This window comes from Lampetra fluviatilis, chromosome 36 (assembly GCF_964198595.1).
Source record: "Lampetra fluviatilis chromosome 36, kcLamFluv1.1, whole genome shotgun sequence".
Lineage (NCBI taxonomy): Eukaryota > Metazoa > Chordata > Hyperoartia > Petromyzontiformes > Petromyzontidae > Lampetra > Lampetra fluviatilis.
Genome location: NC_136310.1, coordinates 2,339,068 through 2,361,896, shown reverse-complemented (window position 1 = coordinate 2,361,896; position 22,829 = coordinate 2,339,068). Strand labels below are relative to the sequence as shown.

Here is a 22,829-nt window from a genome sequence, read left to right as displayed (position 1 = left end):
GCTTCTGCACCACTGCAAGTGCAGTAATCACCAAGTAACGTGCTTATATAAGACGTGGTTACATTCAGCTTCGACGGTACACAAATCGTGCAGACAGGTACGCACTTGAGAGTCATGTTGGCAAGTTCGCATGGCCGAGCTGTGAAAGCGGTGATGTGTACAGGCAGGCGCATGCAGATGCGTCTTCTGGGCACGGAAGTAGAATAGCCACAGAATATCACAAAAGTACACACATGCTCAAGTCTTACATCAGCAACACACAGGGAAATAAATAACATGCTTATGGGAATTAATGTGTATAGTTGGCATATAAGCCAGTTAGTATGTTTGCATTGTGTAGGCAGGTGCAGATATTGCATAAGTGTCATGTCGGCAGCCATGCGTTTCAGACGACGCAGTGATAAACAACTTCCACGAGCATCGTGCAGGCAGGAAACAGGCACAGCTCCCTCCCGTGGCACTTCGTGGCGTCTAAACAATAATCTTTAAACCACCACCCACAATAGCCCTGCCATTCAGGCTACTTGGCCGCGCAGTACACTGTGTGTGTGCCCGAGAATGAAAAGCCGGCTGCTTGTGTTGTGGCCGAAACGTCGTGAGAATTGGTCGCGAAAGCCTACGTGTTAAACTGAGAATTGTAGTTTATTATGTTTCATTTTTATCCTTTTATTATTTCCCTTCTACGTGACTTTACCGAAAGAACCAAAAAGAAAAAAGCGGCGTAATTTGTCGAGCGTGCGATTTGATGAGATTTGGCAGGCTTGGAATGCTGCATTGTGAGCACCCTGAGCTGGGAATGATATATATACACACCCAGCGCCCTTCCACTAATACCCACGGACATTTCGAGCTGTCTTTGTTGTGAGCTGGTATTGCATTGCACGTGGACTAGTGGAGTACAGGTATCCGTTGTAATCCGTTACATATTTTCCCACTGCATGGAATGTGCTTACACGGCTAGGACAAATTGGATTAGCCGCTGCTGAAGGTAAAGTCTATCAAAAGGTGTGGCTGAGAATATTTATCGTTTCGATGTTTCGTGTTCTATTTGCTTTATTGCTGCACTTAATTTTACTTGTTTTGCTTTTGTTAGGTCACTCGGCCAAATTAAACCTAATCCGGTGTCTCGAATTCTCACCTGGTTACATAAACTTTACTTTAAACCACTTTTGCTATTCTAGATTAGATATTGCAGACGTGAAATTACTTTATGGTGTATACTGTAATGGGTATTAAATAAAAAATGTTTTAAATAAAATATAAATGTTCAACATATATGACCGTCTATAGCAGTGTTGTATGAGGCACGATTCACACACGTACCATTTGAAAGATGCGTTGCAAAGTATCACACGCACATCTTACCGATCCACTTAAACAATAAATTCCAGCGTGGCAGAAGCACGTCTTCTCTAAACATTTTAATAGCAAGCGTGCAGACGTGAACAAAACACGCAATTACGCAATCAATAAAGCTCATTCCACGTGAGCTCACAACTCCGACGAACCATCACGGCAAAGAGAAGCAGCACACACACAGAGACACACACGCACCACCCCACCACCCCCAGAACAACAAAACTACGACAATAAAAAAAACAACAAATAAATTTCGCGTTTAAATAATACTCTGTACAACAACAACAGCAAGAATATACAAAAACAACAAACAAAAAACACGCAACACCGAACGCGACGCCAAAGCGTCTCACGGCTCATTACCAGTGACATTCTCGCTCCTGCCTCTGTGTGGGCTCCGCATGTGGACGCACGGGAAACAGTTGACCCTCTGCTGGTAGCGCAGAGGCCGCCCTGGGTATGAGGTGGCACGCGCCACGGACACGGCCACGCACAGCAGTGCCGCGAATGCGCCGATCGCCCTCATCGCCGGCGCTCTGGACAAGTGAAGCTCGCTTGGGTCGCGCTCGCCGCTCAGCTCTTCCACCTCTCCTAGCCCTCTGTGGGGGCTTGCTTTGCTTTGCCCTCCCTCGTGCCCCCGTGAGTTGTGTGCGAACGCTCGCAACTCGCAAGCACCACCCCTACTGCGCTCTCGGCATGTGTTTCTCGATGTGCACATGCGCGCGCGCGCGTGTGTGTGTGCGAACCTCTGAGACGAACGTGCTACTGTGGTGGTGTATGTCTGTATGTTGAACTTCTGTTCGCGCCGTGCATAGCCAATCGTGACAGTCGGAGGTGCGGTGTGCCTGTTTGTTGTGTTGCAATTGTCGCGCTCTCAAAACTTTATCCTGCGTTCACACATTCCACCCACAGTTGCCTTCTCTCGGTGTCTGTCGATATCTGTCTACCTCTGGTTTATCACTGCAGCTGGCTTGTTATATCTGCCCGTCTATACCTTAGATTTCATCTTCACGTCTGTCTGCCTGCCTCTCTCCTCCCCCCTCCTCCTGTGCCGTTTGACTGCCCAGTGATCCTCGTGTCACTTGCGTTAAATTCTCTGCGGGGTCCGCTTTGCCTGGCCGGTTTTCTCCTCCGCGTCATCTGTCCCCTCCCCTCTCCCCGAGCAGTCAAGTACAATCTTGTTCCTCCCGAGTTGCCCGATACAAGTGCTCAGAGTCACACCAGCAGCAGCGGCAGCAGCAGCTCTTCTCCTTGTGCCGTGCCAATGTGATTCAATTCTATTGGATACGCGTGCCATTGATTGCTGGTAGCGCATTGGCAATGGTACGGAAGCACAAAACGCACACACACACCACTTTAATAGGAGAGTTAGTAAACACTGTCCTGAAAATTAAAATACGTAAATGAAATAGGTGACGTTTTGTGCAACGGGGTACTCCTTAAAAGCAGAGACTTTTGACTTTTAAACAACTTTTATTGCCCACAGCAGCAAAAGCGCTGGAGGCGATTTCAATGTGAAATGCACAAAGTCACCAGCAAAACAAATGAAAATAAACGCTACAAATCGACACGCTGTGGCGCTAAAAGCACCGCGCACAGAGAGATCGGGACAATGGATGACGTTTTGGCCATTCTTTATCCACAGCTCGATGCTGGGCCAGTCAGTTGCAATTTTTATCACCGCATAATTGAGGGAAATTCATTTTATTGAAATTTAAACCTTAAATTGTGCTTGCGCTTCAGTTGTAATTAATTGGGATGAAGATGCTGAGATAAAGTGTTAAAATATCGATACCTATATCATCATCATCTTTATCATCTAAGTGCCACGTGTTGTCAAACAGTTGTGTGGTCAACAGAGTGGCCAGGCCACTCGGCAGCATCAGCCATAACCATACAATCTACGATCACAATCAACGCGCCCAATAATTTTCTTAGGTGGATGTTGTGGTCGACCACTTGAGATATTCAATATTTCATACTGGTAGGAACCTCCTCGTTACACCAGCCCACAGGAGATAATTGTGTCCGTCGTGCAGGGAGGGGCTTGGTGGGGAGGGGAGGGTGGGGAGGGGCTGGGTGGGGAGGGTGGGGCTGGGTGGGGAGGGGAGGGGAGGGGCTGGATGGGGAGGGTGGGGAGGGGCTGGTCACCCCGTGGTGCCCTTAAAAAACTCAACGTTTAACCTACTCACGCCGGCTTGTGCCCGCCCTCACAGTCGGCCATATTTGCGGAATACACCACGCCGCCGTTGACCCTGGCCATTGACCAAGCAACCCAACGTTACTACCAGCTCCCTCCGCAGGAATGTGTTTAACATGCTTTCACATTCATTCTATTTTTGTGCACGAAAGTCAACAATCGATCTTAGTCCTTATAAAACCGTACGTAGATATATCCCCCCCGGCACCCCCTCTCTTGCTCCACAGGCATGAGTGATGAATTGCAAATGTTATTCATTTTTAATGCATCTTATTAAAGTCCCTCATTTGTTACGAGTAGACTTGGTCAAAATTAAATGCCTTGGCCCGGCACATGAACAAAATAACTTTATTTTTTATTTTTTTGGTTGTCGTTGCTTCATCTCAAACTAATTTCCACGGGATTTTTACAGGGGCATGTTTGTCGTCAAAACGCTACATTTGGAAATCGTTGCACATTATTACTTTTGACATCGGGCAGTTGCTTTATGGTAAATGTGCATTATTTAAAAAAAATATAATCTAACAAAATATGCATCGCCTCAAGCACAGCCATTGAGTTTAAACACAAGCGGCAATTATAACTTATACAGACGACATTCAGAAACTTGCAAAACCTAATCTCAGGTAATATTGAAATCCCATGATCATTCACTCTGCAATGTAATGTCACAGGGAATACATTACTTTAAAATTCATGTGACTACTTGCGGAGCTTTTAAAATACATTTTACAATCCTAATAATAATCATCATCATCCAAGAGCTATCCACTGCTGAATGAAGGCCTCCCAAGCCGTAGCCATTTCATGGTTTCGTAACATATACCTCGCATCATGGTTTAATGGCACAAGGTCTACGTGTTACACATGTCTGTACATGTGAGACACGTATAACTCTGTACCTCCAGCACGTTGTTACCTATTGTTCTGCCTTGTTCATTTACAAGTGATGAAAACAACATGAGCAGGAACACTTCCCCCCAAAAGGTATAACTTCACCCCGAGAGAAACATGCCCCCATTCAAATAGTTTACTGTCAACGCGACATTGCATGCCTCTGATGTATCGCACGCGTTTTATGAGGCCCTGTTGCAGCAGTGCTTGACCCCCCATGGGTCAAGGCCCTGAATGGATGGAAGGAAGGGGCTGCAGGGGGGACTGTGGCGTGAATACCGTGCAGGAGCAATCTCGAATGTGCGTGGCGACCATCAGCGCCACATCGCGGCAATAAAACAGCAAGATGAAACACGTGCCTTGCTCACAGCAAGTGGACTGGACATGCGTACACGTGACCATGCTATGCTTTATCTCCTTCGTGACATGGAGTTGAGGGCGGGGTGGGGGGCACGGGGGCTGTGGGGGCAGGGGAATAGGGTGGCGAGAGGAGGATGAGGTTGAGGATGGGGTGGTTTAGATTGGGGGTCTATCGTACCAAAAATGATGAAAACCACTTCTCCGTGGTATAGCTTGGATTTCAGATTAACTCATTCTTCAAAGCAATGGGTGGTATCCTATGTGGCCTGACTTGTGATGTCCCTTTAAGTGAAATGGGACAGCATTTTGTGGATATTTTGTATTTCTTTTATTCTAAAGCCTAGTTTTATGTGTGCATGAACAATAATTATCTGGATTTAATCAATGCCATACTTGTGGCAAGCTGTGCTTTTAATGGAGATTAGAATGGAGATGGAGTTATGCTTGGCATGGAGTTGACACGCTTACTAAAGTGTACATCTTTACTGGAGGAAAAAAATACTGATTAGTGACAGACACATATATGAATATGATGTTGACTGATGCCTAAGTTCAAGGATTCATGCGTTTAAAAAAAAAACGTACACATGTTTTTACGTCATTCCCTTTCACATTTTGTACGAGGCAGTTATGCACAGTAGCTGGATTTAATAGTACCTGTTAGCAAAGAGGAATGTCTGTAATTGCAAGGAGAATTACAGGGAATGTTGACCACAACATCAATCAATGCCGAAGGGCTTCGTCTCCATTTGTTTAGGAATTTCCATAACTTTAGAAATATTCACACCAATGTGAATTAAGGGAAAGAGAAAACACATTTGGCTAGATTGTTTGGCTGCCTATGAACATGAGCGAAAAACGGTTGCACACTCACACAGAGCAATGTTGTGATGTTAAATATGATTTTACGGGGAGCATGAGGGGTGAAGATGGGGGGAAGGGGGGTGGATAGGGGGGGGGGGGATGCCCGGTGCGGGTTAAATTACCAAACGATCACGTGGTCCTGATTCGCAACAGTCAACGCAAAATCTGATCCACGCGTCTGGAATCTGATCTGGATCGGTCCTTTGAATCAATCCCGATCGATTGAGATCGGATTGAAATGTATTGCATTGTGATTTATTAGGAAACTGCTTTTAAACTGACGTAGCAATGCAGATCTTGATTCGACTTCATATTTTTGTTGTTGTTGCTATTTGAGCGCTAAATAAATAATCTGTTTATCCAGAAACGTCTCGCTCAGTTGGAAGGAGGACCCTCTGTTGACGTGCTTGAATAATACAACGTGTGATGCTTCACGCGGGCCGAAAGTGGAGTCACCAGAGAAAACCCATCAGACATACATTAGGGGATAATTCACAAAGGTCTGGACGAATGGGATCATGAGCCCATGAACTCATGAGGCCATCTGTATATTTTGTATCTCCAAGCCACGTTGCAGCTCGTTGGGTTTGACAGTTCCACAAATCGACCTGTTGGTCGTGTGCAGGGGTGGAATGGTGCATCGGTTCTTCAACTCAATGTAAATGCGTAAGCTCAAGTTACGCTCATCCAATTGCGCATCAGTTATAATCTAATTGTTCAGTTCGTATATATTTTTTTTTCTGAAATGGGTTCACATCACGACTGCGGCCACAGCAGTTGCCACCGTTCTCGACAATGAAAATAAATAAACTGATTCTTAAAACCGAGTCATAAGATCGTCAGGGCCAGTGGGCCAATCGTTCCACCGTTGCTAATTTTAATACAACACAAGCCACCAGATGACAATGAACTCGTGCACACGATGAAGCAACACAATGGCTCTTGAGTGAAACAAACAAAAGTGGGAGGAACACATTGCACTTTTTGGGAACACAACATTGTTCTTTAACGGCGAAGTTCATCTGGATAAATAAAGGTTGCAGTGTTTTCCGCATGCGTCAGCATTTATTCCCTTAATATATAAAAAAAACATTTTAAGGGCGCCGTGTTCCCTTGGCTCGATGTGAGTAGCGCCAATTTCAATGCAATACAAAGTTCAAATCTGCCAAGTACCTTGCATAAGTTTGTATTCCTCCGGTTGTTCCACTCTTTCCTACATCATTCTTAACGTCCTCACATCCCACGCACGCGCATCGATCTGACACTGCACAGAGTATTGCTCAATAAATATTTGTCGTTCAATCGCTTTGCATGCGCGTATTTCCACGTCACATTTGGAATGTAAGCGCGTAATTTAAGAGTTGTTATGAGCTTAACGTTGTTTTTCCCTTCACAACAACGATTGCTCAATTCTGCGTACTTTGGTTTGCAGTAAACTGCCCATGCACTTGAGATGGATTTTTTTTCAGAGATATTCAGCCATATTTTGTGAAATACATGGATGAAGTCCACATTTAATTCATGAGAATGATAGGACAGTCCAGGAGCCAGTAAAATCTGAAGTTTATTATGATTCCTCCAATTTGTGTTCATGCTTTTATCTCTCTAAAGCGTTTTTTTAAGTTTCACATATAACCTTACACACTATTCGAATCTACAAAAGCCAGGCATTGTGGTATTTGATATATATTTGTCTAATATTGAATCTGATTTATGGCATGTATGTGGTCAATGGTGTAAAACAAAACAGAAAATACAGCTTGCTCATGAATTTGGCTCGCTTCTAAACCGTCCATTTTTCGGCTCGCTATGAACTTGGCGAACAATATATATCCATCTGATGAGCTTAATGAGCCTGTCTTCTTTACGTCAGTTTCCTTTGCGAAAAGAAGAATGATTTAGCCATTGTCAACAATATTAAACGGGGCTATCTCCCTCGCCTGGTTATTCAGAAAGTCGTGGGTTCGTCCCATCCCATGATGACTGCCGTATATTTGGAGTTTGCATCTCTCTCTCTCTCTCCCCGTGGTTGCGTCGATTTTTCTCCGGGTCCTCCAGTTTTTCCCTCCACATGTAGAAACATGTGTATATATATATTATTTGGCTGCTATACATTCCACAAGATGAGCCACTTTGTTGAGCTGTCATTTGTGGCCATGTCTCTTCCAAGAAGGAGATATAAAGCACAGTGGCTCTTACTTGGTAAAATAAAAAAGTAGTATTAGGTATTTTTTTAATAAATAATGTACAAACATCTCTGTCACTACTGAACACATGCATATCTCTAGAAATATGGACTCTCACTTGTTTATTTATGAAGATATCGATTATTTAACTTAAGCGTTACTTGGAAGGTAATTAATGAATGTTGTAAAAATTATATCTGTTCATTTGAATTGCAGCTCACCACATATTTGTACCCACTCCCTCAACAATTTACTCATACATTGCATGCAATGTCTGCACTTCTAACAAGTTGCATGTCAAAGCGATCGGTCGACAAAAAGAACACAGCACCTTTTTGCATATTTTGGCATTGCTTCACACAGCCATGAGAATATTTAAATCGGACCACTTGACTTCACGCGTGCATAGATTGCCTGAGTCGCTGGCTGACCGTGCAACCACAGCCACAACTTCTCCACGCTCCACGCTCGAGACGTCTCGGGTTGAGATTTCTGTCAAGATTGTCGTGAGACCGGGACACGTTTGCGTAACCGCACTGCTGGCTTATGTGCGTGTTTGTCGACGCGTAGTTTACGCGCTAACGAGTCCGCAAAGTCACGTAAAATATTCTTAGGTTTTTTCGGTAAAGTCACGTAGGTAAAAAATTAAAATTAATAAAAGTAAAATAAAAATAAAATAAAAATCACGACGTTTCGGAGGCAACACAAGCTTCTGTCACAGCACGATAGCTGTATCTCACTTGATACAGCTATCGTGCTGTGACGGTTCCACCTGAAGACGGAAGCTTGTGTTGCCTCCGAAACGTCGTGATTTTTATTTTATTTTAATTTTACTTTTATTAATTTTAATTTTTTACCTACGTGACTTTACCGAAAAAACCTAAGAATATGAATCATTGCAGTCACGAAAGCTTCAAATCTAGAAGTCCCATAAAATCCCAGATCGTCAGCACACGCATCAATGCCGTCCCTTTTACAGCACTATCCGACTGCGCAGGGATGCTTCCTCCCCGTATCCATAATTGCAGGAAACGAGTGGGAACATAACATTCTGAGGGTAGTGGACATGTGTGCATTGAAGGAATGCACCTCGAGTTTTTTTCTCTCTCTTCCACCCCCCAACTCCAACCTCCCCCCCCCCTCCACGAGCCATTAGGAGCATCGCGAGCCCGTGCCTGCACGCACGCATCGGCCTCTGCCTGGCCAAAGGAGCGCCACCCTCGATCGAGAGCCGTCATCCTGCCTTGAAACTTTCGTGACTGCAGGAATTCGTATTCTTTGATTCTTTCGGTGAAGTTACGTAGATAGAAAATAAAAATTAATAAAAACATCATGTTTTTATTTTATAATATTTTTTATTTTCTCTCTACGTGACTTTACCGAAAGAACCAAATAATATAGCCATCATCCCCCCACCGCCGCTGTGCTTTCAAAACTTACTTCTTCCCCGCCCCACCTCTCCCCTCCGCTCTGACCCCCCCACCCCTGTCACCGTGATAGAGCCCTCCTCAGTGATCATTGCCTCTCTCGCACCCCCACCCACCCCACCCACTACCACCACCATCACGCTCTCTAATCTGATAGAGACTGCGGAGTGGACGGGGGAAGGGTCTGCATGCCACGTTGGAGCCTGCCCATTGCGTGTGTCACGGCTGTCCACGCTTGACGTTCTGTACGTGCGGGGGTGAGGGCGGCGGGTGTTCTAGATCGCCTTTCGACTCGTGTCATCGTGGCGCGCTCGAAAGGGCTAGAATAATAAATATATGCCGTTAAAAAAATAACCAAGGCGTTGCTTCGTGTGTGTGCCTGCCCCCCCCCAACTCCCCCCCCCCACCTCCACACCGTGGCTTTGGTGTTAAGGAGCTGTCATGTGTGCTCGATCTCTTGCCCAGTGATCATCATAACAACAACATACGTGGGGGACGTCCCTATACATGCAAACACGACCTCGCCTAATTGACTTGCGCAAGGCTCTGCGTGGTAACAGTCGCAGCAGAAGGCAGCCACGCGCGCACGTGCCAAGGCGCGATTCGAAAAGGCTTAATCTGCAAAACACTCAACGCAGTTGGGCTTTGTATCAGTGTATCGTGTCCAGGCGCGTGCGGCCACCACCACCATCCCAGTGTGCTGCACAAGAGGCAGGGGATTCGCCCCACCGTGGGGAATTGCTGAAAGCGTCGAGACGCACACATGCATGGATAATAGTGCGCACTCGAAAGAAAAAAAGAAAAAGTCTTGAGCTTGGAAATGGACAGCGAGTGTGCAGCATGGGTGAGTGGAGGGACGGAATTCGAGACTACGTGGGCAAGTAGCAGCGGGGTATAACATCTGTGCAGAGAGAACATCGTTGATGAGCGTGTAGAGCGTGTGAAGGGGAGTGGAGTGAGATGAGAGGAGATAGGTAGGCAGTGCTTTCCGGACAGCTCACGAGGGTGCAATGTCTGAAAGTAAAAATCAGGGTTTCTCTCTAGAGCAAGCTGCCTACAGAGCAAAATCTGGTGTCAACAGTGGTTGGCAGGAGCCAGGAAATGAAGACGTGTTGGATGATGAGATGTCGTGACTATGCAACAGCGATCATGACCGTTACCTTTGATTAGGAAGAGCATCAAGATATAGGCATCACCATCCTGTATCTCTCACACATGAAGCATTAGGATTTGCATTCATACGGCGTTTGCTTAATAGCCTCAGCAACTCAAAGCACCTTACATCACATCTCAGACATTCCCAAAGCCCTGCTGCAGCCTAGCCAAAGGAACCTTCGGTGGCTGGAGTGACGTTCGATTTAAAGCTTTCGTGACTGCAGGGATTCATCTTCTTGGTTCTTTCGGTAAAGTCACGTAGAAGGGAAGTAATAAAATAATATTCCATTTTATTGTATTATGTTTTATTTTTATTATTTTATTACTTCCCTTCTACGTGACTTTACCGAAAGAACCAAGAAGATGGAGTGACGTTACTTTGTGTTTTTTTTTTATTATCCCAAGTATGTAATTTAAGAGTAATGCATTAATACCCCGGTTTACATCGGAGATGCGTTCCTGAAAGGTGCGATGACGAATATCAAAACGAGGTAAACACATTGTCCTGCGGAGGGAGCTGGTAGGAACGTTGGGTTGCTCGGTCAATGGCCAGGGTCAACGGCTGCGTGGTGTATTCCGCAAATATGCCCGACTGTGAGGGCGGGCACAAGCCGGCGTGAGTAGGTTAAACGTTGAGTTTTATAAGGGCACCACGGAGTGACCAGCCCCACCCCACCCAGCCCTACCCCTCCCACCCCCCAACCCAGCCCCACCCTCCCCACCCAGCCCCTCCCCACCCTCCCCACCCAGCCCCTCCCCACCCTCCCCACCCAGCCCCTCCCCACCCTCCCCTCTCCACCCAGCCCCACCCCTCCCATTTTTGGATACACGACGGACGGACGGAAGGACACAATAATCTCCTGTGGGCTGGTATAACCAGGAGGTTCCTACCAGTATCAACGCAATGTACAGGATATTACACCTCGCTTGCTATCCCTTTACTGTTGTTTTTCCCTCCTCTTGAAATTCCCACTGCATTGCGGTTTCTTTAATGACAGTACAAAATTCTTACAAATAAATAAATAATGCACTTCACAGGGTAGGTGGAGGGCGAAGGCTGAGAAGAGACTAGGGGTCGGCACGGTTTGGCTCAAACCACCAAACCGCGGTTTGAACCGAACCAAATCGGTTTGGTTTGGCTCTGTTTGAACTGGTTCGGTTTGGTTTGGGGCTACGAAAACCGACTCGGTTTGGCTCGGACAGGGTGGAACCGGCTCAAACTAGTTTGGTTCAAGCCAACTTAAGAGGTTTGGTTTAGCTTAGTTTGGTTTGGTTTTGGTTTGGTTTGGTTCAGTTGTCGCTGGTTTGGTTTGGATTGCTCAATTTGAAACCAGTTTGAGTCGGTTCAAACCGTGCCGACCCCTAGAAGAGACGGATGCGAGAAATGACGGCCGATCCTGCCAGCGACGTGAGGGTGGGCCGAGGCGACGCACGTCAGGTCGTGGCGGAAGCACCGCCGCCTCCAGCGGGAGCTGCAGAGAGCTCCCGCACACGAGGGCAAGTTCGTCTGCTCTGCTACGCTGGCCAGACAGCTCGGGAGAGGTTGGGCTACCCTACACGTCTCACCACCACGTGCGGTCTACCAATCAAACTGCCGGGTGGTTAAGGCGTTGATGAAACTCGCCTATTTATTTTATGTTTGTTTGCATTGCCTCACCCGGAGATATTGAACTGCTGATCTCTGGATTGCAAGCCGAGGGTGCTAATAACCATCAGCAGTATCCTCTGTTGCTGAAGTACTTCATTGCACATGCACGATGGATATAACTCGTTAAATAACATGTTTTTGCATGCATGTTTCCAAACTTAACATGTACGTTTTCAACTATGGATCCTATGGTTAAGCAACTGGTGTGGCATACGGGTGTTTGAATGAGTCATTATTCAATGTCATTAGTTTGGCGGTTGCTTAAAGGATTACAACTACAACTGCGCCATCCTGATGAACTGAATTTCCACCTGCAAACGCTTGCGACCAACACTTTAACACTGTTTTGAGGAGGCCCGTACACTCTCACTTGGACTGCCTGCATTGTATAAATCTGGAATTGTCGTGGCAATAGATCTCTGTGGCCGGAGACATTATCTGCCTGCCTGGCATGCATTATCGTACAATTTCCCCTTAGCCCTCTGAAGGTATTTCACTGGTTGAGTGTCCTGCCTTTCAACGCAGTGTCATTTTAAATAATGAGCAGAGGTGGGACATGCCTTATTCGTGGTTAACGGGTTGTACTTTTGACATTTAAAGTGATTGTGTGAGTCCAAATATGTCAAAGCACAATTCATCATATACCGGGGTTTGTTTGGATAAATTGACAAGGTGGATTTTTTCCCCCCTGACAATATCAAGGGCACATCAGGGAAAATCAAAACCATATCCATGTACTTTGGTCAAAAGTTGTTTCACATGCAGACAGATGTAGCCTTAAATGATCCTAAAAAATGTTTTGCGATCACAACACTTGTCACGCACAACAAGAAAATCACGAGTGGGAAACACAACTATATGTACATTATATAAATCGGGCAATTATATAAGGGGGGATGAAAATGAAAAGGAAGATAGTTGAGGTGAGTGAAAGCAGGTAGAGTGACAGTGGTAATGAAAAGCAAGACATTAGTGTGCGAAGATGAAAGTTTTCAATCATTGCATCATATTATCCCACTGTGACATGTGTGTCGAAAAACAGGATCTCTGGCATCGAGCACTGATCAGAAACTTAAGCGTGTGAAAATAAGCACGGGCAAATACACCCTCGGAATTCAAATGAGGCATCGGATGTAAAATGCCACGCGGGAAAGGGCGTGTGGCACATTTTTCCGCCAGCTATCGTGAAGTGCGGTCGTGTCGCTGGAGTTCTCTGCGGTGAGTCCAGTAACTGTAAAAACAGCGGCGCTACGCCTCTCTAAATAGAATTAGAGCTGAACCGCTTGCGTGCTCTGAGATTCAGTGGCGAACGGGACACCCACCACCCTGCAACTTGCAGACGTCTCGGAACGGGGAAGGGTTGAAGGGACTTTGGGCAGTGGACGAGACTGGTGACAGAATGGCAGTCGAAGGAGGGAGTGCCCAAAGAGGATGACCACTGCGGAGGGTGGGCAACAATGGTGACCACAGAGAGTGGCTGGCATAATCACACACTGCAGGCGAAACAAGTTCAGCATGGGGGAAATGTAACCTGAACTAATCCTCGGCAGCCAAACTGGGTAATGTTGATTATCCAAGCTGTAAATCTGTTCCCATTTCCGTAAACTATTCTAATTGTAGCTTCCAGTGGCTCCCAAGTAATATCTTTATACGAAAAACAACACGTGGTTTATGCAAACGCCCAACAGTGTTTTTCCTTTTGTATTCACTTTAAATATAATATACACGGTAATTATTTTGCTCATTATATTCGTGAATTCCTTTGAACACCAATTCTATTCTACGGTTGCGTTTGATGGCAATATGTCAGGAGCTAAATGCCAATGTCTAGGTCTGCTACCCACGATGAGAGGGCTTCAGAAGAGAGTTCGTGTAGTTCAGTTGTTCCTCGTCTGTTGATAGGGTGCAGGCTACAGTGGCTTACTACACGATGCATAGTTTGGGTTGCATGAACACAATCGCGCTGCTGTTGCGCGTCTTTAAGATCCCATGCATCAAGGCGATGTTCGGATGCGTTGATCGTGACACCACCAGTGTCTTCTAGAAATGTCAAAACCGCGAGGTGCGATGTTTGGGTCTTGAATGAGGTTTAAACACCAATCATAATCCCAATCTAATTATGGCAGTAAAAAAATGTATGCAAGTTCTTGCAAACATAAATTGATTATAGTGCATCAAATTATTCGCCTTATCAATCTGTGCCGACATGTGCCAATATATGTTGGCACATGTTGGCACATGTACCAGATTAGGTGCGTCAGTCATGGTGGGGGGCACGGGGAGGAGGGTGCGTGGTTGACCATACTTCACCATATAGGAGATAGAGGAATGCGATCAGTGGGTTATTGCATCGCGGAATTCTGAGAGGTGCCTGTGGCATGGGCCGGAAAGCCTTCATCCAGCAGCGGATTGACCACGGCTAACGACGAGTATGACAAGATGGGTAGTACCTCTCCTGCGTTCGCATTCTCAAACAAAACACACATTTGCTCGCACTCGAAAAATGTCGACGCTCGCCCGGCAATAAATGGATTTCGCTAAAGTGGGTCTTTCAGCCGGCACGTCGTGGCGACGGACGCATGGTGGGAGGTGAGCGCGCAGCTGTTGGCAACCACGGCAGGAGCACGATGAGGTCACACGATGATCGTGAGGTCCCCCCAACCCCCCTCGCTGATCGTGATGTTTTACAGCACGCTTGTTTTGAATTCCACATTTCGAGGTCAAAATTCAGCCGCAGTTCATCAGGCGTAAATGGGAGTGAGTGGGTGGGGGGGGAATGTGGTGAGCGTGCGTGACTAAGGTGCCTCGGCTGGAATAAGTCATGAAAACACGAGTGATGATCAGCTGGTGACGACCAGCATGGATGCACGGGGGAAGGGGGGGGGGGTTCTTGTTATGGCGGCCTACGTCCTCGCGTTCATTGCACTCGCTCGATAAAATCGGGGGTCTCATTCAATGCCAACGGCGCATTCCATGAACCCGCGGGTGGCATCGTTCAGTGACAAGACCCTTTGCAACGACGGTGAATTTAAAAAAACGGTTGTGCCGGGACTATTATTGTGTTTATTCGTTCCACGCACGGGAGTAAAGTGTACGTCACGTATGCATGTCGGACTTCTTTCGCGCCGTACGTAGCCAACCAGTGCTAATCGGAGGTGCGGGGGAAGTACAACAAACTGAACACAAAAAAACAACTCTATAAATAAATGAGTCTTGCAAGACATCAGGACGCCGTGGAAGGTTCGGCAGGATACTCATTACTGGGGTATCTCCAGGATAAGCCCTCCAGTGGAGTGAGAGCGAGCAATTGCAGGGCTGAACCTCTATAATACCCCGCTTTAGTCGCAGGGAAAATCATCAAACGTTAAATTCGGCTGCAATGACTTTCGCCACACTCTATGCAATAGTTACGTTCGCTTTGTTTTTCAAAAGTCGTTTTATTCAATGCTGGCCAGTAAACTTTACCGTTTAATGTATACGATATGGACTGCGTATATTAACTGTAATGTAAAAGTTACCAGGTTATATAGTCTTGGGTCTTTCGGTAAAGTCACGTAGATAGGTTTAAACAAAATAACAAACCTATCTACGTGACTTTACCGAAAGACCCAAGAAGATGAATCCCTGCAGTCACGAAAGCTTTAAATCGAAATTCATGTATTTCTTCCTGCACCAGATTGGCTCCAGGTCCCTCCTCCACTGGCTGCTGTACCTTCAGGCGACTGAAAGGTCACGCTGGGTCGGATGTGGATTATTGTTTAACCTTCTTCATTCTGCCACACTTACTGTGCCGCACAAACACCGCCCGTCCTCAGGTGGGTGAGGAAATGAAAGGGTAACCTGTTCTTTGAGGGGATATCCACATTTTCAGGGGTTGAGGGAGGCAAAACATCTGCCTTTTGAACTTCTTACGTGAACGTCTTGCCAAGGCAATAGCTCTTAATGCACATTTAATTTCTATCTTTGTGCAATCAACAGTTCAAGCCAACTTAAACTAGTAAACTGGAAATATATTTTATTCATACATGGTATGAACTTCATACGTACACGTGGTTGACTTTTATTGTCTCCCAAATTGTAAGTTGATTATGTACATCTAACTCACAAACTCATAAGACAGTGGTTGATGATGAAGATAGTTATAACACATTTATACTAATAACAAAAAAATCTAGCTGTGATTTTCACATCTGATGATGATTGCTTGTGTTGCAATCGAAACGTCGTGATTTAATTTACTTTTATTTATTTTTAATTTCTATTTTTTTTACCTACGTGACTTTACAGAAAGAACCAAAGAGTATGGATCCTTGCAGTCACGAACACTTAAAATCTATAAAAAACACATTTAGCCTGTGTTTCAACACTACTGTCCTCCCAGTATGTATGGAGAGCGGTGATGTAGTGGTTAGTGCACCGCGCTAAGAACCCAGCGGCCTGAGTTCAATTCCCCGCTCAGATCCAATAACACTGGCAAATATTTTAACCAGTCGTGGGGCTCCCCTAGATTTACTCAGCCTTAAATGAATACCGAGTACAGCGTATAGACGTGGTGAAGATGATGACAATAATCACATTTCACTCAGTCCTAAATATGACAAATATGCCGAACACCGTGTCTCTGTGATTTCAAAGCACTCTTTTCTCAAGATGTTCCCGTCTCTATTTTGCTGATGATATTTTGTGTTTATAAATTAACCGGTCGAGAGATGAAATTGTAAGAGTTTTCACGGAGTCGTATTAAACATTAACCGCATTTCATCTGCTCTCTATCCAAAACTGACTCTTAAACAAACTCGTCGCACGTGTTTTCGTCCACAGCTCAGCAATCCTCTTTTGAACCGTTCAGATGAGAAAAAAACCGCGGCACGCAATCTCACGGACCGCACAACCCTCAAACACGCACACGGCAGCAGGTACACATCGGTTCACCTCACAATTCAACTCGCCGCTCTTTCACGCCGTGTTTATTTCCCCCATTTTTTTCTCCTGCACCGTAAATATTACCGCGCCAACCCACGGTTAGCTTGTTTGAAAAATCTGCGGCGCCGCTGCTCACAGCGGTGCCTGCCGTGCCCGAGCCACAGGCAACGTAGGTCTGTCCTTGCGCAGATATGGTCAGATATGGCCAGAAGCCACAGTCAGAAGGCACGGCAAATGCATCAAAGTGAACTCGCCATCGCCATGTTCACTGCAAAACGTCAGAGCGGCAGTGGTAAATGCTGGTGAATCTTCAGAAATGTGTTTTTTTGTTTGCATCCGTAATTTATTAAATGAATAGCATCTGCTAAATTGCATCAAAGTCAGGGGGTGTGTTAATGTTGTATTCATTCAAAGCGTTATCTGCAATGCAGATTTATTGTTTAGGCAAAATTCCAAAGTTTTATCGGAACGTAGTTTTCTTTTCCTTAAAATGTTAAACGAGGATATGTAAGTGTTTTGGTGTGTGTGTGTGTGTACTGTAATGAGATTTTAGTGACAGTCTGAAACAATAAATGTTGGTTATTGCCTGAAACAAGCTGAAGTGCAGTTCGTTGTTGTTGTCGTTACTTTTATTTCACCAGGAGATGGAAAAAACGATTGAGGAGTGGGGCCACATCGTCTCTTCTGCGACGAGGGTTACACGTCAGTAACAATTTAAGAGCCCAACAATTTGACAAATGTAGACTGAATTTAGCAATAAATGAATGCAGTGAAACGTAATAAGGCAAAGTAAAAAAAGGGAAATTGCACTTACGTCGCTTTATATATATATAAAAAACGTAACTTTAGGAGCGGAAAGTGGCTCCATTATGTGAGTAGAGTTAATGGAGAAAATTACACAAAATACGATTTCAAGAAAATGTAAACTTGGTGTCTCAGGCAGTCACGAAACATTAAAACAAAGAGTCAATCCAAACATTTACAAAAGTATACGTCAAGTCTATATATATAAAATTGTTTTCCTTGATGAATGATCTTGGTATAGTTTAGACGGTAAATTCCAGATGTCTTTTCTTCAAAATGACAATCGCATATGTATATCAAGGAAAGTGGAATTACGCCATTCATATTTTACGGATTGAGTTTCCTTTGAGTAAATAGTTTAGTTTTTCTTTCCAAAGGCGATCAGGATTTGTACACGTGATTGGTAGGCACGGGCACTTCATTCTAAGGAATGTTATGTTTTGACTGACACAATTAACATGATTCCTGGGTCAGCCCGCATAGTAGAGACATTCATCGCTGTGATTCGTTCCGGTTAATTTTGCGTACAATATTTAGTTGGAAGGATCAAAGCAGAAGCAGAATCGGTGGAAAACTTTCCATGGAGCCATCTGTAAGGTTTTAACCGTTTAGTGTTTTAAGTTTGCCACCAGGGCATAATCCAATACCGTGAACATGGGGGCTGTTCGATGCACTCACATGCATACAAACGCACGAAGGCTCGCACGCACACACACACACTTGCACTTTTGCACACATGCACACCCATGCACGCGCGCAAAGAGAAAGATCCCCCGTATAGCCTGAACACAATGCTGGGGCAAGTGCTGTCAGCGAGCACTAATAAAGGCCAGTCCCACGCCTGGCTGCCTTGGTTTCTCAGTGATGAAGTTACACAATGGACCAGGTACTCATCTAAGGCTGAGTCAACCTAGGGGAGGCCTAGCACCGGTTCAAATATTAATCACCGATGTTGGCGGGAATTGAACTCTGGTTACTGGGTTCGTCGCGCATTGTGCTAACAACTTTGCCGTCGCTCCCCACATTGCACGTGTGCACGTGTACACACGTGTGCACGTGTACATACACGCTTGCGTTAACACGTTTGCATACCCACGTTGTGATGTCATTGTGTTTTTTAACGAGAAAAACATGTATTTGTTTACCTAAATGGATACCGGGGATGTAAATTCATCGATTTAAATTTGCAAAACAGACAAATGTGTGCAGAAACACTTACATACAAAAAATGCAGTTCTGTGTGTGTACAGGAAATAAGAACATTATGTGTATCGCCGAACGGGAAGTGAATGTCTGATGTTTGGAATTATGATGTTCAACCTACAGACAGCATTGGACGGCAACTTGGCTCGGGATGTTATAAAGGTCTGTGAGTATCTTCAAGGGCATTGATTCGTGACTCAAAAATTGGCGAGTAGGTAAACAGAACGCTAAACATCTTACAAAGACTGCACATTTCATTTCCCCTCCCATTTCGAGGGTCACATAAATTAAATGTCCCAGCGCATGAGTAGCAGTCCGTTTGTTTGGGCTAAATAAACTGCCTTTAAATTGAATAATTCCACCAAATAACCCGTACGTTTGAGTTCATCGCTTACATTAGCAGGTCAACCAAGCGGCAAACTCAAAGGAAGCCGTTAATTTCACGATGAGCAAACGCAACTTTACGCCACGGGACGAAAGTTCCCTGTGGGTGATGCCCCTGTTAACGACTGTGTGCAGCTGCAACCTATCTAGCTCAGAACCAGAATCAGATTATTTATTTATACTGGAGGAATCCGATTAATTATAAAGCTCCTTTTCGCAGATGTCCAGTAGGGGCGGGTAATAACGTTACAACAACAAACAAAATAAAAACACGGCATGAGTGCAAAGCAGAGGTGGGACAAAGTCATTGTTATGCAAGTCCAAGTCGAGTCGCAAGTCATCAAATTCATGACTCGAGTCTGACTCGAGTCCAAGTCACATGACTCGAGTCCACATCTCATAGGTGGGACAAAGTCATTGTTATGCAAGTCCAAGTCGAGTCGCAAGTCATCAAATTCATGACTCGAGTCTGACTCGAGTCCAAGTCACATGACTCGAGTCCACACCTCTGGTGCAAAGTCATTGTAAAGGTAAACAAATCACAAAAAAACATATACAAATAAAACTAAACTATTTGGTTTTATCTTACCAGGTAAAGACCACAGAGCTATTACCCTATTTTTCAGAAGCTACCTGGCCACAAATGATAGCTCAAACGAAGTGGCTTATTACGTGGACAATTTATAGCAGCCAAATACTCGTAGCTCAGACACGGGAGCCCTATTCCAGAGCTCCACTCTCGCTATCGGCAGAGGTCCTGAATGTGCCTTGCTTCCCTTCTCAGCTGACCCTACATCGCCAGTTTATAATCCGTCAATTGTTAAACCGATTGTTTGTGATGCGTTCGTGGGATAGGAAACTGCAGGTACACTTCCACACGACAAAATACCTTTGGGGATATTGGTATCCGTACCACGAGGATAATGCAAAACCGTTAATGTTTTAGACATATGTTTTAAGGAGTGGCTTTTTGCAAAGTGATTGTTGTTCTTATTTTGCAGTGGGTCTTCAAGATTGATAGACACATGGGTAACAACAAGTTGAAGATGCAACCCCGACATTTCTTACGAACGCGGCTGCTCGTGCAAAGGCCTCCGCGAGAGTGACCCTCGAGAGGGATGTTGGTCTACTCTGCCACCCTGGCCAGATGTCTTGGAAGAGATGAGAATACCTACACTTCTTTACGCCCACCACATGCTTTTTATAAGATAAACAGCTAACCCTGAACGATTGTCTCATATCAATGATCGTTGAGAGCCTCTTGAAGGGGAATTGATTGACTATTTTTGCCTGACCAGGAAGTTTTTGAAAAATATGTTCCACCCACATATTACCCCACCACAATGTAGCCGCCAGTTGTTTTTTCTAGAACATCCATTTTTACTGTTGTATAGGAAATGAAATAAAATAAAATTGCTCAATGTTTCAATGACGATCACGAAACCAAGAAATGCGTGGGTTGTAAAGAAAAATAGGCATCGACTCAGTCTCAAGGTTTATCGCCCTCGATCATCCCGTCTGGATTTCAAACTTCACACCAATAAGTCAACAGATTACTCGCTGTGCTGAATCTCTGCACAATCCCCCAATCCAGCCTCAGAAGTGCCACACTACAGATAAGCCACCAACACCACCATGCCACGCACGGTTGAAAGATCATTTGAGGTGTCAAATAGGGGGTGACCTTTGCCCCCTTTGGAGTGTTGTGGTTTCTCGTGACCATGTCAGAATATAACACAAATTCCAGCCTGATCAGTCAGAGGCTGTTGTGGCGGCGGCGACAGCGGTGGGGGATACATTACAAAGCTTTACCAGATCGCATGAAAAAAACACATGCCCGACCGCTAATTAAATCTGCCGAATGATGGGATGCCATCGACTTATCAGTGCAGGTTGAGTTCCATCGATTGTCAACGGTCAATGCCCTCTCTTGTCATTCCGTGCGTTAGCAGCCGCCAGCTGCGTCGGCATATTCCTTTCCCGAAAAGAACGCCGGCTCAAAAGTTTCCCGCGAGTTGTTTTAATATTACTTCCTGCAGGGATTTTGTTTTGTTGTTTTTGTTCGTTTTGAGTCGATAGTTTTGTTTAATTACCTCCAGACACGTCACGTGATGTGAGAGTGCGAAATGAAAGTTGGGGGTTTTGCTTTTACCTCCATTGGCAGTGGCTGGGTTTATACCCTGCTGACAAATACTTTCATAACAGTGGCATCCGGTCCTGGTATTTATTCATTTAATAATTTGTTTTATATATTTATATAAATTATTTTAAAAAAACGTAAGCCCCACACTGTAGGTTTTTCAGGTGGTAATCACAAACAATGATTGCCTGTATTCACACTCTAAAATGCCTTCATGTGTATGGTGCCGTGTGTCTTCAGTGCTGGTTGTATATAATTATAAAATGCAAAAGGTGAAGCCCTCCTATTGCTTGCGCACGCGACTGCCGGAGTGCTAGAGAGCCCCTCTAGACTGGAATTGTTGACCTACTCGTCTATGCTGGCCAGACATCTTAGATGAAGCATTTGTAGATGGTACTCGTAAGATGTGAACTTCGTATTGCTTTCCATGGCATTTGCTGCAGCTTCAGCGAGGAATAGCCAAACGACCATGTCCATCTGAGTGAGTACTGCAAAGGAGAGAATGCAGAGAAGAAAACGTAGCAAGGATAGGAGGTGCGTGATATTCCCTTGGGTTGATGCCGTCCGAAATTACTTTGAAAATGCAAGTGTAACGTTATTGGTATGAAAATAAAAGTTTTTATTTTATTTTGGATTATTACAAAAAAAAACATACGAAAGGAAACCAAAACGGTGCAAGAAATCAAAACAGTGAAGCTAAGCATGGACTGCACGCAACTTTGTCTTAACATACTTTGGGGGTACGATTTGAAAAGGTAGGGCGAAGGTGTGCAGCATGTTATGCAATATTATTTTTGGGTATTTTTGATGTGTGCCAGAAGTTGGTTATTTGTGTGAGAATGATGAATGGGTGTTAAGTGGTCTTTGTCGATGTACAAGTTTAGCAGGAATTAATAAACATTATGCAGTCACACTTTAGTAATTGCCTCTTGAATAAAAAATTTTATTTTTGCAATTCTGTCAAAGGCATTCAAACCGCTTACCAGTGTCTTTATTTTGGCTTTACTCACAGAACTTTAAACTTATATTTATTTTCCCAATTTCTCTACCATCTGTTAGCGACAAAGTAAAAAAAAAACATTATTAAACGATTAAGTCGCGCTCCACAATATTGTTTAAATAAATACGTCGGTTGATAAATGAAAAGAGAACAAAAAAAATATCGTGAAATAATTACACATTGTGTCCCAGCTCTCTCAAGTTTTTTTTTTTTGGCATTCGTAGTGCCAGCCTTGCCCAAAAATCACAACCTAAGGAACTGGTGCGTTTCGCCACGTGGGTA

At 44.8% G+C, this 22,829-nt stretch overlaps 1 protein-coding gene across 2 annotated transcripts in view; it reads right to left on the bottom strand.

Moving 5' to 3' along the window:
* The window catches only part of MEGF6 (multiple EGF like domains 6), a 276,261-nt gene that overhangs the window by 74,281 nt on the left and 179,151 nt on the right, over positions 1-22,829 (bottom strand). Inside the window, exon 1 of one of the 2 annotated variants that reach the window (XM_078873192.1) lies at positions 1,723-2,405. The exons of the other annotated variant lie outside the window; for it this stretch is intronic. Within the exon in view, the coding sequence (XP_078729318.1) occupies positions 1,723-2,077 (355 nt within the window). The 5' untranslated portion in view covers positions 2,078-2,405. Of the gene's footprint in view, positions 1-1,722; positions 2,406-22,829 lie in introns of those variants that run through there. 2 annotated transcript variants of the gene reach the window in all.